This window comes from Tachysurus fulvidraco, chromosome 23, assembly GCF_022655615.1.
Source record: "Tachysurus fulvidraco isolate hzauxx_2018 chromosome 23, HZAU_PFXX_2.0, whole genome shotgun sequence".
NCBI lineage: Eukaryota > Metazoa > Chordata > Actinopteri > Siluriformes > Bagridae > Tachysurus > Tachysurus fulvidraco.
The window spans coordinates 19,519,718-19,540,853 of NC_062540.1; the positions used below are offsets into that span (position 1 = coordinate 19,519,718).

The following is a 21,136-nucleotide window of genomic DNA, read 5'->3' on the forward strand; positions in this document are numbered from 1 at the left end:
TTGCTCTTTTTTTTGCATTGCTGCTCACAGTTGCCTTACCATTATATATATCCACTTGTTTCTGTTTATAGTTACAGAAATATATTATATTATGTTCATAGTACATATCCTCCTATATATTTCTGTTTTTAATAATAGCCATATACTGTATTTGGTTTATTGCACATGCCATTCTGTAAATTTCAGTTTATAGTAATAGCCATCTGTATATTATTTTCATAGCACATACTGTAAATATTCATCTGCATATTATACTCATACTACATACATAGCACTGTTTATAGTAATAGGCATATATTTTGTTACATACTTTTGTAAATTTCAGTTTATAGTTATAGCCATCTGTATATTATGTTCATAGTACACACACATCAGTAAATTACTTCTATATTACCAGTTTTAACTTGCTGTTATTGTGCTCTGAGTAGACCTAAACTGCATTTCTCTGCCTTGTACTTGTACATGTGTGATGAGAATAAAGTTGAATCTAATATATATGTGTGTGTGTGTGTGTGTGTGTGTGTGTGTGTAAATGTGATGTCTTTATATTTGAGACCAAGCTCTATAAACTAGACAACATTAATTCAGTTGCAGCATAAATGCAAGGCAAAAATATTATCTAATATCTTCTGTTAAACAGGAAACTATTTTGGGTCACAAATCTGGTGCGCCCAAGATAATATCTGCTCTCTCTCTCTCTCACTCTCTCTCTCTCTCTCTCTCTCTCTCTCATTCATATATATATATATATATATATATATATATATATATATATATATATATATATATAGTTCTGTATATACTGTATATAATAAGTCTTCTTCTTCTTCTTCTTCTTCATGGACAAATCCCTAGAGCCACACTACAAATATCCAGTAGATCACATTTCCATAAGATTGAAAATTTCGCTGATTTAGCAGCAGAGTGGGTACAATCTAACACTTATATCAGCGGATATGGAGTGAGATGTTCAATACGCTTACTTATTTTAACTACAAAAAACACCCAGAAATTCAAATTCGTTTTAACGGTATGTTTTTAGAGATTGTATATTTGACACCACGTACAGTACAATACACAACAAATACCTTTGAGCGTATGATACAATACTAGATCGTGTAGATCGTACACGAGGCTCTTCTTCTGAAACAGAACTAGATAATCCTGTTTCAGTTCTGAGGATGCTTTAGATGATAGGATGCACAACAGAGGAAACAGAAATTCTCTTTAATCCTTCAGCAACTGTAGCATGGCCACTCCCACACCACTGACATGAATATAAGCTTTTACACACACAACAGAAACACACAGAGAAGGAGTACAGGAACTGCTACTTGTACAAGTCTCAGGATGTGGAAGACCATCATTTTGCTTTTTCTTCTGGCAGTAAGTATAAATATCACTGTACTAATCTTATTGTACTATAGTTTGTTTTGCATAAGTCAGAGGCTGGGATGAATATTATACATTCATTTACATATTTCCCAGAATCTAGGAGTTGGGGAAGGGGATAATAGCAAAGGAAAAAAGTTCTCATTAGTGTGAATTAGCGCCAGTACACCAAGAGATATAGATCTTAATAGAAACATGAAGTAATCATTAACATGAATTATTGTAGCTGTATAAAATTAAAAAAGAAAAACACCTTGAGACATAATTCACAGAATTGTGCAGAATTGTTTATACCTACAGGGGTGAATATATATGATTAAACAACTAATACTCCAGTAAAATTTCTGGAAAAAAATTTAAGAAAATGGTTTGATTTCGCAATTCTAGCATGTAAAAAACAAACAAGCGGTGCTCAAGCATCACGGATATTTTGTTATCTGTAACCTGTGTTCAAATAATAATAATAATAATAATAATAATAATAATAATAATAATAATAATAATAATAATAGTAAAAACAATAATAATAAAAATATTCTTGTTGCTATTATTATTATTATTAATTACTATTATTTATATTCTTATTCTTATTAATTACTATTATTTATATTACTAATTAAGATTATTAATATTCATTATTATTATTATTCATTTTATTGTCTGGGGCTTTAGAGCTTCATATAGACACAGGAAAAATAATTTCTGCTGCAATTCTGTTCTATTACAACTGAATGATTGGGTTCATGTTGTTTTAAAAGCAAGTTTGGATCATTAGTGCATTTATTTATTGACTTTTTTTTACTTAATGACTTACTTACTTTGTATATGAGGCTGTAATTACACCATATTGTGCACATTTCCAGCAAAAATTCTATATGTATATGCCAGGTCTTCTCCATAAGACATATGAGAGGACATACTGTATGACACCCAAGTTTTATTCCCTATTCATTTCCCAGGGACCAAACGCCATCATTTTTGATCATGTGTGAACAAAAAGTATTGTGGAAATGCTGAGAAATGTAATAGCACATCTGCCCTAATGGGGCCACACTTTTTAAAGTACATTTCTTGAAAGCTGCACAGAGGTATAAAACTGAGGGACTAGAAGAAGATGAAGAAGTATTCACACCTAACCATAAACCATGAAACCACTAAATATTACAGAAGTATTCTAGACATTTCTGAGTCATTATCATGCCAGAATGAACAAAAATGTGCAGCACACCTTTACCATTTTCATTAATAGTTCTTCAGGATGGGTCTCGACAAGTGAATTTTTTAAAATAATAATAATAATAATAATAATAATAATAATAATAATAATAATAATAATAATAATAATAATAATTTAAATAATGTTGTTGATTCCACTGTACATCCTTCTAACATACATACACACACATATACGCACATATATAAAGATATGCATTCACCCCATCCCCCCATCCCACACCTTCACCGTTTTGTACCGCCAGTCTGACAAGCGGGTCTGTGACCAGCACACAGAATGGCTGCAGGACTGGATGGCTGCTTGCCTGTGCTAAATTTCCTCCACCCCTCACTCCCCTCCCCTGTTGCAAGTCGTGTGTTTTTCATGGCGTACTGATTATGTGCTTATGTTGCTGAGGTGTTTTTCCTGTTACCCACTGCCCCCCCCCCCCCCCCCATCATATTGTATGTATTGTATGTATGGTCAGGTTGATCGCTAGTTTCACTGGTACCTGTCACCAGTAACAATAAAGGGCTACTACTAGTACTACTAACTATGCATAGAGTGCATTAACACGAAAGCCTTAAAGGCTAAGCAAGTACCAGTCCGCCTGTCAAATATGTTTGAACACCTAGACTTACAAACAGTTTTATTACATCTTTAGTACTGTCATTATGATTTAAATGGCAAAATTAAATAAGGAAGCCTGGAATGTATTTACCACTTCATGCCAGATGCTCATTCAAGTGTAAATATTTTAAAAATGGAGCGTAAAACCATTAGAGTAGGGGGTTAATTAAGGACACTTTAAGGACAATCATTAAAAACTTTATACATTTATGTATATTTATATATATGTATATTTATGTATATACATTATTTTTTCACATTTTTTCACAGATTTTCTATAGTTTATATTTTTTTTATTTATCTATCTCCCTTTGGTTTTGGTTTATTTATTTATTTTTTTGCCCCTAATTGGTATTTTATGCTTGAATACCAGACAGATGCACAAATCATTTCACTGCATGTTGTACCCTGTATGTACGTGTATGTGACAAATAAAATTTGATTTGATTTGAAATGTTAAAACCACTGAATGCTGCTAGTTTATCCGTTATATTGATCTGATCACTTATAATCTGGCAACTGTGTTTTTTATACATACATTATATAAAATTTCCATTATTTTATTTCTTTTACATTTGTAATTACAAATGTAATTATTCTTTGTATATATTTTTTAGAAAATATATTCTCCGGTTTACATTTGTTGTAAGATTTTATTCGTTTACCAAGTTTAGTTTCATAAGAAAGTTTTCATTGTGTTGTGCGTTTTTCAGCTGTGGGCCGAGAGTTCTCAGGAGCAGACAAGCCAGGACGGGACCAGAAACAAGACCTGTGTATGGATTAATTAATAACTTAATTGAGCTTATACTCACAGAAATGATAGTGATTACAATAAATAACATTATTTATTAAACATTGACACATACATTAAGTGTTACAAACTCATCATATCATAAAAGTCACTATATCATATTGTGACTTTTTTTCTAAGGAGCGAGTGCTCATTCGGTCCAAGAGGAGATGGGTGCTAAATACTTTTGAAGTAAATGAGGAACTTCCTGGACCTTACCCTCAATTTATAACAGAGGTATCACTGGGCATCATTTATTACATTATATATGAATGAACTGATTTATTCCTAAAACATTCACTCAAGAAATTTGGTGTTCATGAAAATCATGTCATGGGTGCAAATCATATAATGTCAAATCATATAGCGTCTCAGATTATTGCTTATTTATTTACACTTATAGCATTTAGAGAGAAAGAAGTTGCTTTGCAGCCTTCGTCAGTAACAGTAAAGTTTATCAGAACACAGCTGCACGTGCAACAGTAAATCACACTACAATATATCTGTGCAGATGCAAGGTAGAATCTTTGAAGTAAAAGCTCTTATCTCCCTTTAAAATACAGGTGTTAACATCAGGTTATGTGAAAATACACTCCTGCACAAAATCTTACAAGTGAACATATTACAAGTGTCAGGGTGCAGGGGGAAATGGACCCAAAAATGCAGAATGCACAAGACTTCCAATCAAATGGGGTTAATAAGTGGAATGTTTGGTAATAATAGCAGGGATAATCCAACACAGAAACAAACAGTCACAGGGCTAAACAGAAATAACAGGTCAAACAAAAAGCTCCCCAACAAGATAATAAGATATGGAAATCCACAAACAAAAAACAGACCTGACAGAAAAATCAAGAAGGGCGTCCCGGCAGAGGGTGGGCCAGCAGAAACGCTGTTGAATGGTCACCAAGGTGCGGGACACACCGGGGTGACAAAACAAAGGCGACACCCCTGGAAAACCTGGGAGCATAGGCTATTGGGAACGAAAAGTCAGTTTGCAGGACAATCGCTGGGAACGGCTTGTCCCAATGTGGTCTGATGGACACTCCTCTGGATGTCCAGTTGAAGAATCCAGACAGTCACCGATGTGGGAAGGACATTCTCTGTGCTGCACTCTTCCTCTTCTGGAGATTGTAAGCGTGAAAGGGCATCAGGTTTACCATTCTTGGATCCTGGCAATAAGACAGGGTGAAGTTAAAACGACCGAAGGAGACACAAGCTTGGCGTGCGTTCAGGCGTTTGGCCTTTCTGAGATATTCCAAGTTGCTGTGGTCAGTCCAAACAATGAAAGGTTGATTCGCCCCTCCAACCAGTGATGCCACTCCTCAAGAGCGAGTTTCACAGCCAGAAGCTCCTGGTCCCCAATGGCATAGTTCCATTCTGGTGGGGTGAGAAGCCACAAGGGTGCAGCCGATTGTCCTTGGATGACCTCTGAGAGAGAACAGCTCCTACTCCTTGATTAGACACATCCACTTCAACGATAAACTGGAGGGCTGGATCAGGTAGAGTCAATATGGAGGCAGAGGTGAAGAGCTCCTTGAGCCTATTGAAAGCCAGCTCGGCCTCCAGGTGAAAAGTTCTCCAGGCCTCCAGAGTTCCAGGTGAAGGTCTGAAGAGTGGAGGTGAGCTGATGCAGGGGGGTGGCTACTGCACTGAAGCCCCGTTCAAACCACCGGCAAAAGTTGGCAAACCCTAAGAACCTTTTAAGCTCCTTGCGTGACCAATCTTTGACCGCTGTAATACGAACTGGATCCATCTGGATGCTGCCTACTGAAAGAACAAACTCCTGGTAGGTGGTCTGGGTGACATGAAACTTGCACTTCTCAGCCTTCACAAACAAATGATTCTCCAGCAAGCGTTGCAGCAGGGTCCGAAAATGCATTTGATGTTCCTCCTGAGAGCTGGAAAAGATGAGTATATCATCAAGATAAACGAAGACGTACTGGTTCAGCATTTCCCGCAGCACGTCGTTTACCAGTGCCTGGAACACTGCCAGGGCATTAGTGAGGCCAAACTGCATGACCATGTATTCCTAGTGACCGGTAGGAGTGTTAAAAGCAGTCTTCCACTCATCACCCTCCCTGATGCGCACCAGATGATAGGTATTCCGGAGATCGAGTTTGGAAAAGATAGTGGCTCCCTGGAGCAGTTCAAAAGCTGAAGACATAAGAGGCAGCGGGTAACGGTTCTTTATAGTTATGGCATTAAGTGTGTGCCCAATAGTCAATGCAGGGTCGCAGTGAACAATCCTTCTTACCGACAAAAAAGAACCCGGTTCCAGCCGGGGAGGAGGACGGACGAATAAGACCAGCAGCCGGTGATTCCTGAATGTACATAGTCATGGCTTCCTTTTCTGGCCCAGTGAGGCTAAATAGATGACCAGGAGGAGGAGAAGTCCTGGGAAGGAGATTAATGGTGCAATCGAATGGTCGATGGGGGGGGCAAGGAGGAGGCTTATGCTTTACTGAAAACCCTCTTGAAGTTATGGTAAACTGACGACACTTAGCTGAGGTCTGGAGAATCATAAAGGTCAGAGGAGGAACTGTGTGCAGGAGGCAGGAGACAGTGAGATTGACAATGGGTACCCCACTTGAGGACACACCCACTGCTCCAGTCCTGATGAGGATTGTGTTGGCAAAGCGGAGGGAAGCCCAACATAACGGGTGTCTGAGGGGAAGCAATGACCAGAAATGACAGCCTCTCGTGATGATGCTCTGGTATGGTGACTTGGAGCAGCTTGGTGCGATGAGTGGCCTGATGGAGGATATGACCATCCAGGGCTCGAACGATAAGTGAACATGGCAAACATTCAGTCTCGATGCCCAGTTGATGTACCAGTTCACGGTTCATGAATTGTGAGTCAGCTCCTGAATCCAAAAAGGCCGCTTGGATGAAAGAGTCTGGCTGTCGAGCGTGACCCAAAGCTTGAGAAGAGGCTTGCAAGGGACTGAATGCTGTCGGCTTACCACTGCCACCTTGCTCAATGGCAGAGAGATGGGGTATCTCCCGAGCAGTGAGTTCGTCCTTAAGCTCGGGAGAGAGACCCCGATAGAAGGCATCAGAGAGGGCAGTGGGGTTCCATCCACTATCAGCCGCCGCTGTGCAGAACCTGACCGCATACTCTGTCACCGAACAGCTTCCCTGTACAGTCTCAAACAGTGTCCAGGCCACATCTTGCTACCTTGCTATCTTGCTGGAACCCTCCGTAGTTCGGAGGAGAGAGCCTCGACTGAGGAGCAGATGGGCGACTGCCTTTCCCATTTGGCAGTGGCCCACAACTTCACCTTGCCAGACATGAGGGAGATAATGGCCACTCTGGAGTGCTCAGAGGAAAAAGAGGAGGGTTGGAGCTGACCACACATTGCATGAGGAAGGCTCGACACACACCTGGTTCACCACTGAACCGTTCTGGTGTTCTGCAGCCGACATGCGGAATGAGTTCATGATTGGCTTTGGTAAGATCCTGTAACTGCTTCTCATGAGCTGCAGAAGATTGCAATAGGTTTGAGAGAAAGTCTGGTGCTTTTGCTGAGTCCATGATTAGCCAGATTGTACTGTCAGGGTGCAAGGGGGGAATGGACACAAAAATGCAGAACGCACACGACTTCCAATCAAATGATAACATGATGAGACAATCTGGCGAAGAGTGTCAGCAGTCAGCATGCTTAAATAGTATAAAATGGTATTAACCCGACAGTGCCACAGGCAAGATGGCTGCCACCCCGGAAGTGGCCATTTCACACCCGAGTGAGCAGGCAGAATATGACAACAAGTATTCAGACTTTAAACTGTTGGATCATAACCAGGTTGTAAGAACTTCTTTAAAATGCCAAGAGCAAGACAACAAGAAATAGAGAGTAGGCAATTTATTTAAAACTGCATTTGAATTCAAACAGGCTTGTCATCAGCTGATCAAAAGTTTGAGACCATAGCCTTGAAAAGTTAAAATCTGTGCAAAAATATGGTCTTCAGACAGTCACACTGTCTTGAACTCCTGATGGCAAAAGCAAAACGTTTTTGCTCTGGCAACGTGCCATTGCTGCCGAGGTTGGACGCAGTAGGACAGTCATTTTAAATTTCTTAAAAGATCCTGAGAGACATGGGACAATAAAATCAAGTAGTAGACCCAAAAGAATTTCACCTGCACTGAACCGGAGGATCCGACTGGCTGTCCGTAAAGATAGAGGCTGATCCTTGACCCAAATTAAGGCCATTAACCATAAGACCGCATCTGCAAGAGATGGGTTTAAGGAACAAACATCTTTGAAAGACACGTCTCATCCCACAGCACAGACTTGCCCATTTGGAATTTGCAATGGAGCAAAAAACAAGTGACACTGAAAGATGTAAGAAAAATGGGCAAGTGTAAGGATCTAAGAGACTTTGACAAGGACTGGAGTGATGTGCAGTGGTTAGTATCTACCAGAGATGGGGGACTCGAGTCATATGACTTGACTCGAGTCAGACTTAAGTCGCAAATTTGAGACTTGCTTGACAAATACTAAAAAAGACTCGACTTGACTTTGACTTGACATTCATGACTTGAGACTTACTTGTGAATTGCACATGTGTGACTTACTCCCACCTCTGGTATCTACCAAAAATGGTCCAATGAAGGACAACCAGTGAACTGGAGACGGGGTCATGAACACCCAACGCTTGCTGATGCACATGGGAAGCAAAGGCTTTTTCAATCCCTCAGGTGGCTGAAAAAAAACTATTCTGAAAGAGTCAAATCATACAGTACATCACAGCGTCAGGGTTGTTTTTTTTTTTTTTAATACCCACACAATATTACTCAGGTGGTTAATGTTATGGATAATCGCTATACTGTATAAGATATGAGGAATTTCTTATTGCTCTTTAGACTTTCTGTAAAGTTTAAGATAAACTGTATTGATCTTAATTAGATTTTAACTTTTCCCTTTACTCTTCTGGCTCTAGTTGCACAACGATAAGCACCTGAAGCACTCCATCCTATTCAAAATCAGTGGCCAAGGTGTGACAGAAGAGCCATTAAATGTGTTCACCATTAATGAGACGACTGGTGAAATTTTCCTGCACAAGCCCATAGACAGAGAAACCTACTCCATGCTCAGGGTGAGTAATCAAGAATGCATTTCAATAAGATCTTATACAAAATAAATAATAACAATTTGTGTAGTGAATGTTTAATATGAATTTTCACTATTAATTCAATGGATTTTTGGGGTCCAATGTGGTGACCCCCTAAAAAAAAGTGAAGCAGCCGAAAGAGAGAGAAGAAAACTGTATTTGTAAGGCTTTTATTTAATGTGTTTAATTTTCAAAATTTATCAAAATAATTGTTTTATCTGATGTTTCTGTTCTGATGTTTAATTCAGGAAAATAAAGTTAAAATAAAATTTCATTAGATCTTTTATTTCATTTATAATTAGGTGAAGTTTGACGTGATGGACGAAGAAACTGATGAAATTGTTGACAAATCCTTGGCTTTCATCGTGAAAGTAAAAGATATGAACGATAATAAACCTACATTCATACCTGAAGTTATAAACATAAATATTCCAGAGAACACAAAAGAAGGTAAACATCACACACACACACACACACACACACACACACACACACACACACACACACACACACACACACACACACACACACACACACACACAGATGCTTATAAAACAAACTAATTAAGAAATTCTAAGATTTTATGTGTTTAAAAAACTTAAAAACTTCCTTGTCAAAAATGTTTCCTCTTTACAAAGTTAAGAACTCTTACTTACACAATAAACCGTTTGAAAGATCTCCTGAAAAACGTTCTGGAGTAATTATTACACTTTATTTTTTGGCCCATACCAATTACATTAATTTTTTTTCATTATTTTAGCATGCTTTTTCTGTCTATTCTTGATGCATTAGGTCAGCTTCCAATTTTACTTCGAGCAACGGACAGTGATGAGGCAGGCAATGACAATTCTCGCATCTCCATGAGGATAGTGTCTCAGGAGCCAGCACTGCCAAAAATCTCTCTGGACACTAGCTTGAATGAAAAAGACCACCGCCTAGCAAAACTCTTCTTTAGCGGGTGCTTTGATTATGATGTGAGTGTAAACACACATACTTTTTATATCTAGATTATAATCTATTATTATGCTATTACTGTAATCATGAATTGTTTTACGGTGAAATGTGAAAACGTGAAATGGCTTACAAAATTTTTTTGTTATAAAACATGCTGACTCCTGCTGGTAAAGAAAAATAATTAAATGATGAGGTGAGGTGATGTGATGTGATGTGATAATCTCAGCTGTATAAAGACTTTTCCTCACATGGGGAGATATCTTACTGACATTATACTCACGTAGACACTTGTTTTGCTCTCATGTTCTTTAGAAAGTAAAGACATATAAAATGCTTGTCGAAGCACGGGATCATGGAATACCTTCGCTCTCATCCACTGCGACTATATATATCCACATCTCTGATTCTAACACTCACGCTCCTGTGTTCACTGACCTAAAGGTGAGTATTTGCCTCTATCTCTACCTCTACCTCGTCCTGATTTACTTCAACTGTGCCAGATTATATCCATTTGAAATAAAATACAACTCTATGTACTTCATTATTGAATGACAAATCAAATAAAATCAAACAAGTCTCAAAAATCAAGTATCATTAATGTAAAAATACATTTGAGAGCTATTTTTGCACTCTATTGTTTTTTTTTTCTATTCTTTAAATGTATAGTATACTAAATTAGCAGGAGTTGGTAGGTTTTTACAAATAACGCATATGTTTGAAGCATATGGGTGATGGCGGCGCGGCAGTAGCCTGTCCGGATTCAATACGGTGCGATTTACGTTTTTTAAGTTTTTTTTTATTTACAGTTTTTAGCCCGACTATTGCTACTACATGGATGCCAGAGACAGCGGTGTTCATATATACAGCCACCAGGACCTAATAAAACAAAGAAGTCCCAAAGAAGTCTACAGTGTCCTGCATCAATGACTATTGTCCCGTCGCACTCACACCCATAGTTAAGAAGTGCTTCGAGAAACTCGTCATGAGGCACATCAAGACCGAGCTACCACCCTCACTGGACCGCCTACAGTTCGCGTATCATCCAAGCGGCTCCACAGACTATGCCATTGCCAAAGATCTCCATTTAGCCCTCACCCACCGGGACAATAAAGACACTTATGTACGAATGCTATTCATAGACTTTAGTTCAGCATTCAACACAATCATCCCGCAGCACCTGATTGGGAAGCTGAGCCTTCTGGGACTAAACACCTACCTCTGCAACTGGATCCTGGACTTCCTGACTGGGAAACCTCAGTCAGTCCGGATCAGGAACAGCATCTCCAGCACCACCACACTGAACACTGGAGCTCCTCAAGGCTGCGTACTCAGTCCACTGCTGTTCACTCTGCTGACTCATGACTGTGCAGCAATGCACAGATCAAACTATATCATCAAGGTCGCCAATGACACGACTGTGGTGGGTCTCATCAGCAAGAACAGTGAGCATACAGAGAGGAGGTGCACTATCTGGTGTACAATCTCACCTGGTCACTCAACACCAGCGCCATCACCAAGAAAGCCCAGCAGCGTCTCTACGAACTTCCTACGAAGGCTGATAAAGGCATATCTCCCTCCCCCCATCCTGACCATGTTCTACAGAGGGACCATTGAGAGCAATCTGAGCAGCTGCATCACTGTCTGATTTGGGAACTGCACCGTCTCGGATCGCAAAACCCTGCAGCGGATAGTGAGGACAGCTGAGAAGATCATTGTAGTCTCTCTTCCCTCTATCATGGACCCTTACACCACACGCTGCATCCACAAAGCCACAGCATTGTGGATGACCCCACACACCCCTCACACACACTCTTCACCCTCCTGCAGTCTGGAAAATGGTACAGAAGCATTCGGGACCTCACGAACAGACTGTGTAATAGTTTCTTCCCACAATGCAGTAAATAAATGCTACCTATTGAAAGTTTACTCAATGTTTAAAAGTTGTGTGACTACTGTATGAGCCACACACTTTCGCTTTTTAAGGAGTTTTATGGCTGTGACTAAATATAAATCAGCTGCATGAGCAACTTAATTTAGAGTCTTTAATTCTGTCTTTTATCAACATACACATGCGAGTATGAAGAAATCAGCATTATGACTTTTACTGTACGCAGAATTTGAAAAGATTAGTATATTTGTTGTGTTTAGACTCACAAATGATAGTAAAGGTGATTAGGATTAAAATAAAAGTAATTCTATCTTAAATGAGTGTTTTAAACCAATTAACATTCTTTCTAAGGAGCGAGTGCTCATTCGATCCAAGAGGAGATGGGTGTTGACTACGATTGAACTAGAGGAGGAGAGTCCCGGACCTTTTCCTGTAAAAATAACAAAGGTAGGTCATTACAAATGTTGGTCTTCAATGCGATGTTACGTTTAATATACAGTATGTGTTCGGGGTCTGGGAATAATACATCAGAATCTGGAAAATACAGACCCCTCAGATCTAGAACTGTTTTTTTATCCGTAGAACTCACTGTAAATGAGAAAGAAGGCCTTTTATTTTAATGTCCACTAAATTATTTTCAATTAAAATCTGCCAGGCATTTTTTTTAATCTAAAAAAAAAACAGATTGATGTGTCAGCTCCAAAATTTTTTATTAAACAAAGGCCCAGACATTCTGTACATTTGATAACCTGGTACGTGGGACGTCGCAGCCTAGTGGTTAAGGTGTTGGGCTACCAATCGGAAGGTTGTGAGTACGATTCCTACGTCCACCAAGCTGCCACTTCTGTGCCCCTGAGCAAGGCCCTTGAACCTCAATTGTAAGTTGTATTAAAAAAAAGATATAAAATGTAATTCGCTCTGGATAAAGGTGTCTGATAAATGCTGTGAATGATAATATCACTTTTCTAGACATGGAAATGATAATCAGGGATTTGAAAATATGACGTTTTTAGATTACACATTTGATCATAGCATTGGATAGTTGTGTTGCTGTAGAAAACCTGACATGAATCGAATCCCTGCAGGTTATAATCTGTTTCTGGTTCTTAGTATCAGTTACTCTGTCAAGGTTTTCCGAGACTGCCCAACATTTATGAACGTCATTGAAATTGTCCTCATATAAGATTCATCGGATTAATTAATCAAATCTTTCCTTTCAATTTTTTTGCACCAGTTGTTCAACGATAAGATATCAAGCCATGCTGTCAGGTTCAGCATTACTGGCCATGGGGTGACGGAAGAGCCAAACGGAATATTAAGCATAGATGAAAAAACTGGTGACGTCTTCATGCACAAGTCAATAGACAGAGAAACATATCCCATTTTCCATGTAAGCCACTAAATTTTCATCTTCTTTGAATGCACATTTCCAGTGTGTACAGTATTAAATAGCAGGTTCCTAAAGAGAGTCTGTTACAGTTTAACTAAAAAAACACTAAATGCTAATGACATTTCTTTATATATCTTATTATATGATTTATAACTAGGTGCAGTTCAATGTACACGATTTAGCGACCGGTCAGCTCCTTGACAACACGTTGTCCTTCGATGTGGCCATACAAGATAAGAATGATAATGCACCTCTGTTCACTCCTCCAGTTTTAGATGTAAACCTCCCGGAGAACATAAATGAAGGTGAGGATGGTGCACATTTTATACATTAAACTTGCATTTTAAACATTTTAAAATTCTTCCCAAAAATTTCTGAAGTCTGTTTAGAAGTCAATTATAATCAGTTAGAAGCAATCATGTATTCAATAGTCTGAATTCTTTATAGCTGAGGCTCTTAAACCCTTTTGTATCCAAGGAACCTTTCTAATGTGTATGAAATCCATGTCCATGCAAATCAATTGTAAAACATGAAAGCCATTAGGTTACATGCGCTTGTCTTTTCAGTTTAAAATTAAACTTAACCCTTGTATGTTGTTCGGGTCTGTGGGAAACATATATATATATATATATAAACATAAATAGTTTTGAAAAACTTTGCTTCCTTGTAAATTTGTTGATTTTTTTTCACTCATAACTTGATTAAATTTGATTTTCTTTTTTTTATTACATTTTATACATTTAAAAAAAAAAACAACAAAAAAAACGAGTAGCACTTTAATTAAAAAATGTGATGTAATAAAGGTAAAGGGCAAATATGAACAATATATGCTGTTTATATTGCTTGTAGTTGGGATGAAGTAAACATCTGTAGAGTATATTAACATCAAATTTTTGATTGTGTTGAATTAAAAACCCCAAAATGCAGCGGGTCAAACAGACCCACGAACACCGGCTGAGTAACATAAGTATGAACAACATACAAGGGTTAAAGTACATTGTCTGCAATCTGCATTTTAACAACAGCAGGTGAATTTCTGTTTCTATCTTTAACCATCTTGAAATACCTTATAATAACTAAAACACCTACTATATGAGCGGTTTCTAAAATAACAATAAATTTAATTTCTAGTATTTCATCTTTAGGGGTTTTTAGCCCTCAGTGAGAATTTAAAACAAGAAGAGTTCTATATTATATGTTATATGACAACTCTGGTAATAAGAATAGTGAAATTTCACTTCTTTTGGTTGCTGTCTTTGCGTCTTTCCGCCGATTAACGTTATAGATAAACGCCTCCAGCTCTGACTGCGCGTACCTGCGCGTACCTGTGCTTCTCCGTTCTAATAAAGTAGACAGCTGAAGACACACTATTGATAGACAACACACGTGTGTAAAAGCAAAGTAAAAAAAAATCGCTCTTGTATCAAACTGATAAATAATTTTATTTCCCATCGACGACATGTCCTGCATTTTAACGTAATTTTTATTGTTTATTTATGAAAGTAAAAATTATCCTTCTAGTTTTAAAAAAGGTCTAGAACCGCCCCTGGTTGACACAATTCGCAACAATTCACATTCGCCAGGAATCCTTTTTGACGCCGATCATTTCAAACATCTCCCTCATATATGGCCATCTGTGTTCAGGAATGTCCTCGTTGTTAGTTATTTTAACATCGGTGATTCCCTCTGAATTAACATTAGCCATTCCTTTTGTAGAGTCTATGTCTGATAGCCAGTAAATAATACAGTACACCAGTCACATGGGGAAAAAGCCGCACAATGATAGGATGATAGGCTGGAAACAGCGCTCAATGAGAAGAAATAATACTGAAAGTAACGAGTCCGTTTTGAAAATGTAAGAAGTAAAAAGTACAGATATTTGTGTAAAAATGTAATGAGTAAAAATAAAAAGTTGTCCGAAAAATAAATAGTGGAGTAAAGTACTGATACCAGAAAAATGTACTTAAGTACAGTAACAAAGTATTTTTACTCCGTTACTTCCCACCTCTGGTGATTTGAGAGCTGTGATTTGTTCAGGTTGTTGCAGACATTAAATTTCATGCTATACTGAAATTTTGAGGACATGCGGAATGAATTCAGCACCTTTCATCTTGCATATTCCTTATTTAAATAAATTGCCATACAGCATATACAGTTCCTATATGGAACTCCACACATCCTAATTATTGTCCATTCTCACTGCATTAGGTGAGTTACCTTTTTCTCTGCATGCGAGCGACCGAGATGAAGATCGCAACGATAACTCACGCATATCCATGAGGATAGTGTCTCAGACACCTCCTTTGCCCAAACTGTCTCTGAAAACCCCAGACGAGAGGTTCACAAAGCTTGAATTCAGTGGATGCTTTGATTATGATGTGAGTGAGACCGTACACACAGCAAAATCAGTGTCTCCAGGTTTCTTTAACAAAGTCTGTAATATTCAGAGGAGCTTCCCATTTTTACCACAAACACCACAGATTTTCCGCAGATTTGGGCCTAGATGTGTTGTGTGACCTCATCACCAAACACACACCTTCAGCCAAATACATCTTTAATTCACTGATCATCGAACATGAGTACAGCTACCATAGAAAGTAAATACTGGAAATCCTAGAGGGACTGAGTTAAATATATCATGTCAATAAAAACAGTATCATGTTATTACATTCTTAGTGCTGTTTATGCCTAGGATATTGTGATATATATATATATATATATATATATATATATATATATATATATATATATATATAATCGACAGGCTGAAACTTGCTTTAATATAACCCAGTGATTTGCAATTGCACGATTGTCAGAGCTGCTATTATCTTCCATGTTTTAGAAAATAAGGTTTTACAGAATTCTTGTTGAAGCACGAGATCACGGAAAGCCATCACTCTCATCCACCGCGACGGTTAATATCGCCATCACTGACTCCAACACTCACACACCTGAGATCGCTGCTCCAAAGGTAAGGATTAAAATAATCTGTTACATAAGGAATAAAACACTCTTTGCTGTGCTGTTAGGACTAATAATCAACAGCTGGGGCAAAAGAGTGTTAAAGCGAAGTTAATTGTTTTACAAAAACATTATGTTCTGAAGTGATTTATTCCTAATGCTAAAATTGTTTTACATTTATTGTAAAAGGAACAAAACGTCCGGTGTATATTCTCGTGGCGCATCTACTACTACAACTCCAAAATTATTTGAAACAAACCATGATGTATCTATATTTTTGTTGGTCCAGCACATTGAGGTTAATGAAACAGAAATCAATAAGGAAATTTTAAGGATTCCTGTGAAAGATAAGGACACTCCCAACACTCCAGGATCCAGAGCAGTGTTCGCCATCCTGAAGGGTAATGAAGAGGGCAACTACAAGATTGAAACAGACCCACTTACCAACGAAGGAGTGCTGACTGTCATCAAGGTAGATTTCAGAAATTCACAATAGATTACAATATTATTTAAAAGTTAAGCTTGTTTAAGAAATATAGTATAGGATATAAAGAATAGCTTTGTGTCCCCTACTGTACAAAGAGTTGTCGTTTATTGGGTAAAACATATATAACACGACATATTGGGAGAAAGAGATTTAATATGTGGATATTTTTGTTCTTGTTCTACAGGGAATAGATTTTGAGAGAACTCCTCTAAGTGAACTGGAAATAGTAGTAGAGAATGAGGAGCCTTTATTTTTTTGTGTTGATGGAAAGCCAGTTAATCCCATTCCAAAGAATTTAACTAGGAGCAACAAAGTTAAAGTCGCCGTCAAAGTCATTGATGTGAATGATCCACCAGTGTTTCACAACAAAATACATATAGTACACAATGTTGAGGAGGAAGAGCCCGGAGAGGTGTTGTACACTCCCACGGTGACAGATGAGGATTCAGACCCAGCTAAGATCAGGTATGCAATTAAAAGCAGGTTTTACTGTGAGTGATGCAAAGAAGTTGGGTTGTTTTTTAGCCTCAGATAATTACAGCAATTTTCTGGGAAAAAATACTTACAGAGGCTTTAAGCTTTAAAGTTTAAACATTTCAAGAGCAGAAATGAATAAACGACGTGTGTGTTTCAAGGTATGAACTAGGAGAAGATCCAGCTAAATGGATGTCCATAGACCCACAGACTGGCATTATTACCCTGGCAAAAAAGATGGACCGTGAGTCTCCGTATGTCAATGGGAGCACCTACACTGTTGTGATGAGAGCAATAGATGATGGTACAATTTCTTAGCACAGATGTATTATATGTTAATAAATAATAATTTTAAAAAAAGCTGAAACAAAAAAATGAACCTCAATATCCACACTGTTTATTCTCACAGGCAACCCTCCTGGCATGGGTACAGGGACTCTGGTGATCAAGCTGGGAGATAAGAATGATAATGCACCTTATCTAACCTACAACCCTTCTGTGATATGTGGGAACAAAGGTGACAGAGTGAGAGTCACCGCACAAGATGCTGATGTTTTTCCATACAGCGGACCATTCAACATCACACTTGACAAAGATGATCAGGAGCTGAAGAGCATGTGGAAGTTTGAGCACACAGGTTATTAATTACTGAATAATGCTGTTTGTCATATACATGATTTTTTTTAATAAACTAAAATCTGCTTTATTGTTGACTATGCAAAACAATCAATTTGAATTTAAGCAATTCATATAGTTTGAATTAAAACAGTTTATTCCACAGTACTGTTGAATGGTTGATTCAGATTGGTCGCATGGTGTTTATAATGCTTTTATAGCAGCAGCTCTGTTTACAATAACTAAATAACTGTTGCTATATAAATATAACTAACTGCTGATAACTATAACTGTTGCTAACTGTACAATTGCAGACTTACATTAATGCACTTGTTCTACTTTATACACATCTGTTGTGTTTCTGCCTCAGTGTCTGAGATCTTACTGATTAGCCTGAAGAGTCTGCCATATGGAAATTATACAGTTCCCGTGAAGATTGCTGACCAACAGGGGGTGCAAGCAAACGATGTCTTGCAAGTGGTGATATGTGACTGTGGGAGCGGAACTGTGTGCAAAAACCAGCTACCACGATCCTCCACCCTCCATATATCATCTATAGTTATAATTTTGCTGGCAATACTGCTCCTGATAGCTTGTGAGTCTTATATATATGAACAATTACAATCATGCTGCTTAAACCAGTTATAATAAACAAAAAAGCATAAATTTGCAGCAGTTTCCAAAAGGATTACATGATAAACTTATGCTGGCTGGATAAACTTATGCTAGAAATATAGAACAATATCATAATCTGAAACAATTCTAAAGTATTTCAGCTCAAACCTGTAAAATTTTTTCCCAGTGCTGCTCTATTGTTTTTTCTGCAAATGTGGAATAAACAGAAAGGAAAAGATACACAATTTCATGGAATTCTTGCAAGATGATGGAATCCAAACCATGGTCATTTACAAATTGGAAGGAGAAGGCTCATGCAAGGTTTGTTTTTACTCAGTGAAACGTCAATCCTTCTGGTGCATGTTTATATAGTGTCATATTGTATTCTTGTCAATGTTACAAGAATACAAGATTCTGTTATTCATCTATAAAGCTCTTAATAATCTAGCTCCCAAATATTTATCTGACTTGATTGTTTTGTACAATCCTGCAAGACCACTTAGATCCCAAAATGGTCATCTTTTCCTGGTACCACGATCCCGTCTACAACGCAGGGGAGACCGAGCTTTCGCAGTAGCAGGCCCTACGCTGTGGAATAGCCTGCCACCACCACCACAACCTCTTTTCCTGTGCTTTTAATTTTAATTGTTGTTAATTTGTAGATGTTCTTTCTTTTTTTTCTTTTCTTTTATCTCTATGTACAGCACTTTGGCCAGCTCAGGCAGATTTTAAATATGCTTTACAAATAAAATTTAATTAAATTGAATGTTTTCACCTTCAATATACTGTCAAGTTATTACTTAGTTCACTTCTCTTTCTTTGTGTGGAATGGGTAATGTATGGGATGGTGCGGGTGGAGTATTCATAAATATATGTTTTATTTCACCTCCTAACTAAAAATTTATAAACTGAAGGGGTGATGTTGTATATCGTCAGTGGTTATGCTCCACAAGTAGGCTGTGAGTCAGAAGAGAAGGAGAGATTCTGGAGTTAATTAGATTAGGAGACAGACAGTATTCCCAGATGGGAGAGGGTATTGATTGGAGCAGATTTCAATGGGAATGTTGGTGAGGGAAACAGAGGTGATGGGGAGGTGATGGGTAGGTTTGGTCTTTAGGAAAAGAACCTAGAAGGACAGATGGATTTTGCTTTGGGATGTCAGGTGTGGCAGAGAAGTATGGATGGACAGGATTACGAACGAGCACATCAGAGGGACAGCACAGGTTGGCTGTTTTGGGGACAAGGTCAGAGAGACTAGATTGAGACGGTTTGAGCATGTACAGAGGAGGGAGACTGGTCTCTTTTATTTCCTGTCTATAACACACAAAATTCTGTCCTAACCAATTCCAACCTATTTTTTGTCCACACCTCCTACATTCATTCATTCATTTTCTACCGCTTATCCGAACTTCTCGGGTCACGGGGAGCCTGTGATGCCGGATGCCTTTGGACTGGGGGAGGAAACCGGAGAACATGCGAACTCCACACACACAAGGTGGAGGTGGGAATCGAACCACAACCCTGGAGTTGTGAGGCAAATGTGCTAACCACTAAGCGACCGTGCCCCCCTACATCTCCTACAGTGTCTCTAAATGTTTTTGTCCCCAATACAGCTTACAAAGGCCCCTAATGGACATATTGACACACATAAATCAAAGGACATCTGTGCAAACTCATCAGTACGTTTCACATGTTAAAAAAGAAGCTTTGCTGTCATGACTGCAAATATTTAACTTAGAGAAACAGAGAAACAGACAGACAGACAGACAGACAGACTGTCTCTGTTCCCTGTCTGAACACCAGGGGGACGTTCTGACAGGCTTAGTTTTATCTATGTGCTGTGTTTTGTTTTTGTTTTGTGTGTGTTAGCCCCGCCTCTTCCTTAATCCATTCCCGTCTCTGCACACCTGTTCCTTGTGTCTCAATGATTACCTTCCCCATTTAATCCTGTGCTTTTGTGCTTCATGTTTTCTGTTTTCTGTGGTTTTTTGTTGTTGTCTAATCTCTCTAGTAATTTCCTTGTGCTTGTACTTTTGTTGTTTCCTTAATAAACCCATTTTTATGTTACTGTATCCTGCATTTGGGTCTGGCTTTTATCTGTTAAGACCTCCTGTTTTCTAACAAAGAAAGGAAGAAAATTTCCTATAGGTTGAAAAATTGGAATAAAGGTTAAAAAATTATGTACAGAAATCTTTACAGACGTTTCTCGCATGTACTGAGTACTACGTTATCCTTCAAAATATAGTAGTAATATGCTGAGCTTATGTGAGATCACTTACCATCTAATTATCAGCTGCAAATGATCTTTCTTGTCAATATCAAAACTCTATACTGTATTTATGGTCTTCGTGTTAATTCTCTCTCTCCTGATGACTCTGTACTGCAGGAGCTCTGGAATCTTGCTATGGAGCAGAGGATCTTCCATGAAGATCACCCACAAGATTACAGCTCTGAAGGAAGCATTACCGATGCTGTGTCAATTGACAAGCTCTCTGTCGACAGCACAGGAGATGATGATCTGGACTTTCTGCTGTATTTGGGGCCAAAATTTTGCCCTCTGGGTGAAATTGTGCAGCAAGGAATACAAGAGAAGTCATTTTTTTAATGATCTC

General features: G+C 38.3%; 1 protein-coding gene across 1 annotated transcript; it reads left to right on the forward strand.

Annotated features, from left to right (window-relative positions):
• Positions 1-1,292: 1,292 nt before the first annotated feature.
• Positions 1,293-19,257, forward strand: LOC113650718 (cadherin-like protein 26). The gene is made up of 19 exons (XM_047807282.1): positions 1,293-1,386; positions 3,949-4,008; positions 4,167-4,262; positions 8,970-9,125; positions 9,443-9,590; positions 9,933-10,114; positions 10,407-10,535; positions 12,334-12,429; positions 13,217-13,372; positions 13,530-13,677; positions 15,581-15,750; positions 16,215-16,343; positions 16,623-16,805; positions 17,005-17,285; positions 17,456-17,598; positions 17,704-17,931; positions 18,280-18,504; positions 18,712-18,845; positions 19,019-19,257. The coding sequence occupies exons 1-19, from the start codon at positions 1,351-1,353 to the stop codon at positions 19,025-19,027; spliced, it is 2,709 nt and encodes a 902-aa protein (XP_047663238.1). The 5' UTR covers positions 1,293-1,350; the 3' UTR covers positions 19,028-19,257.
• The last annotated feature ends 1,879 nt before the right edge of the window (positions 19,258-21,136 follow it).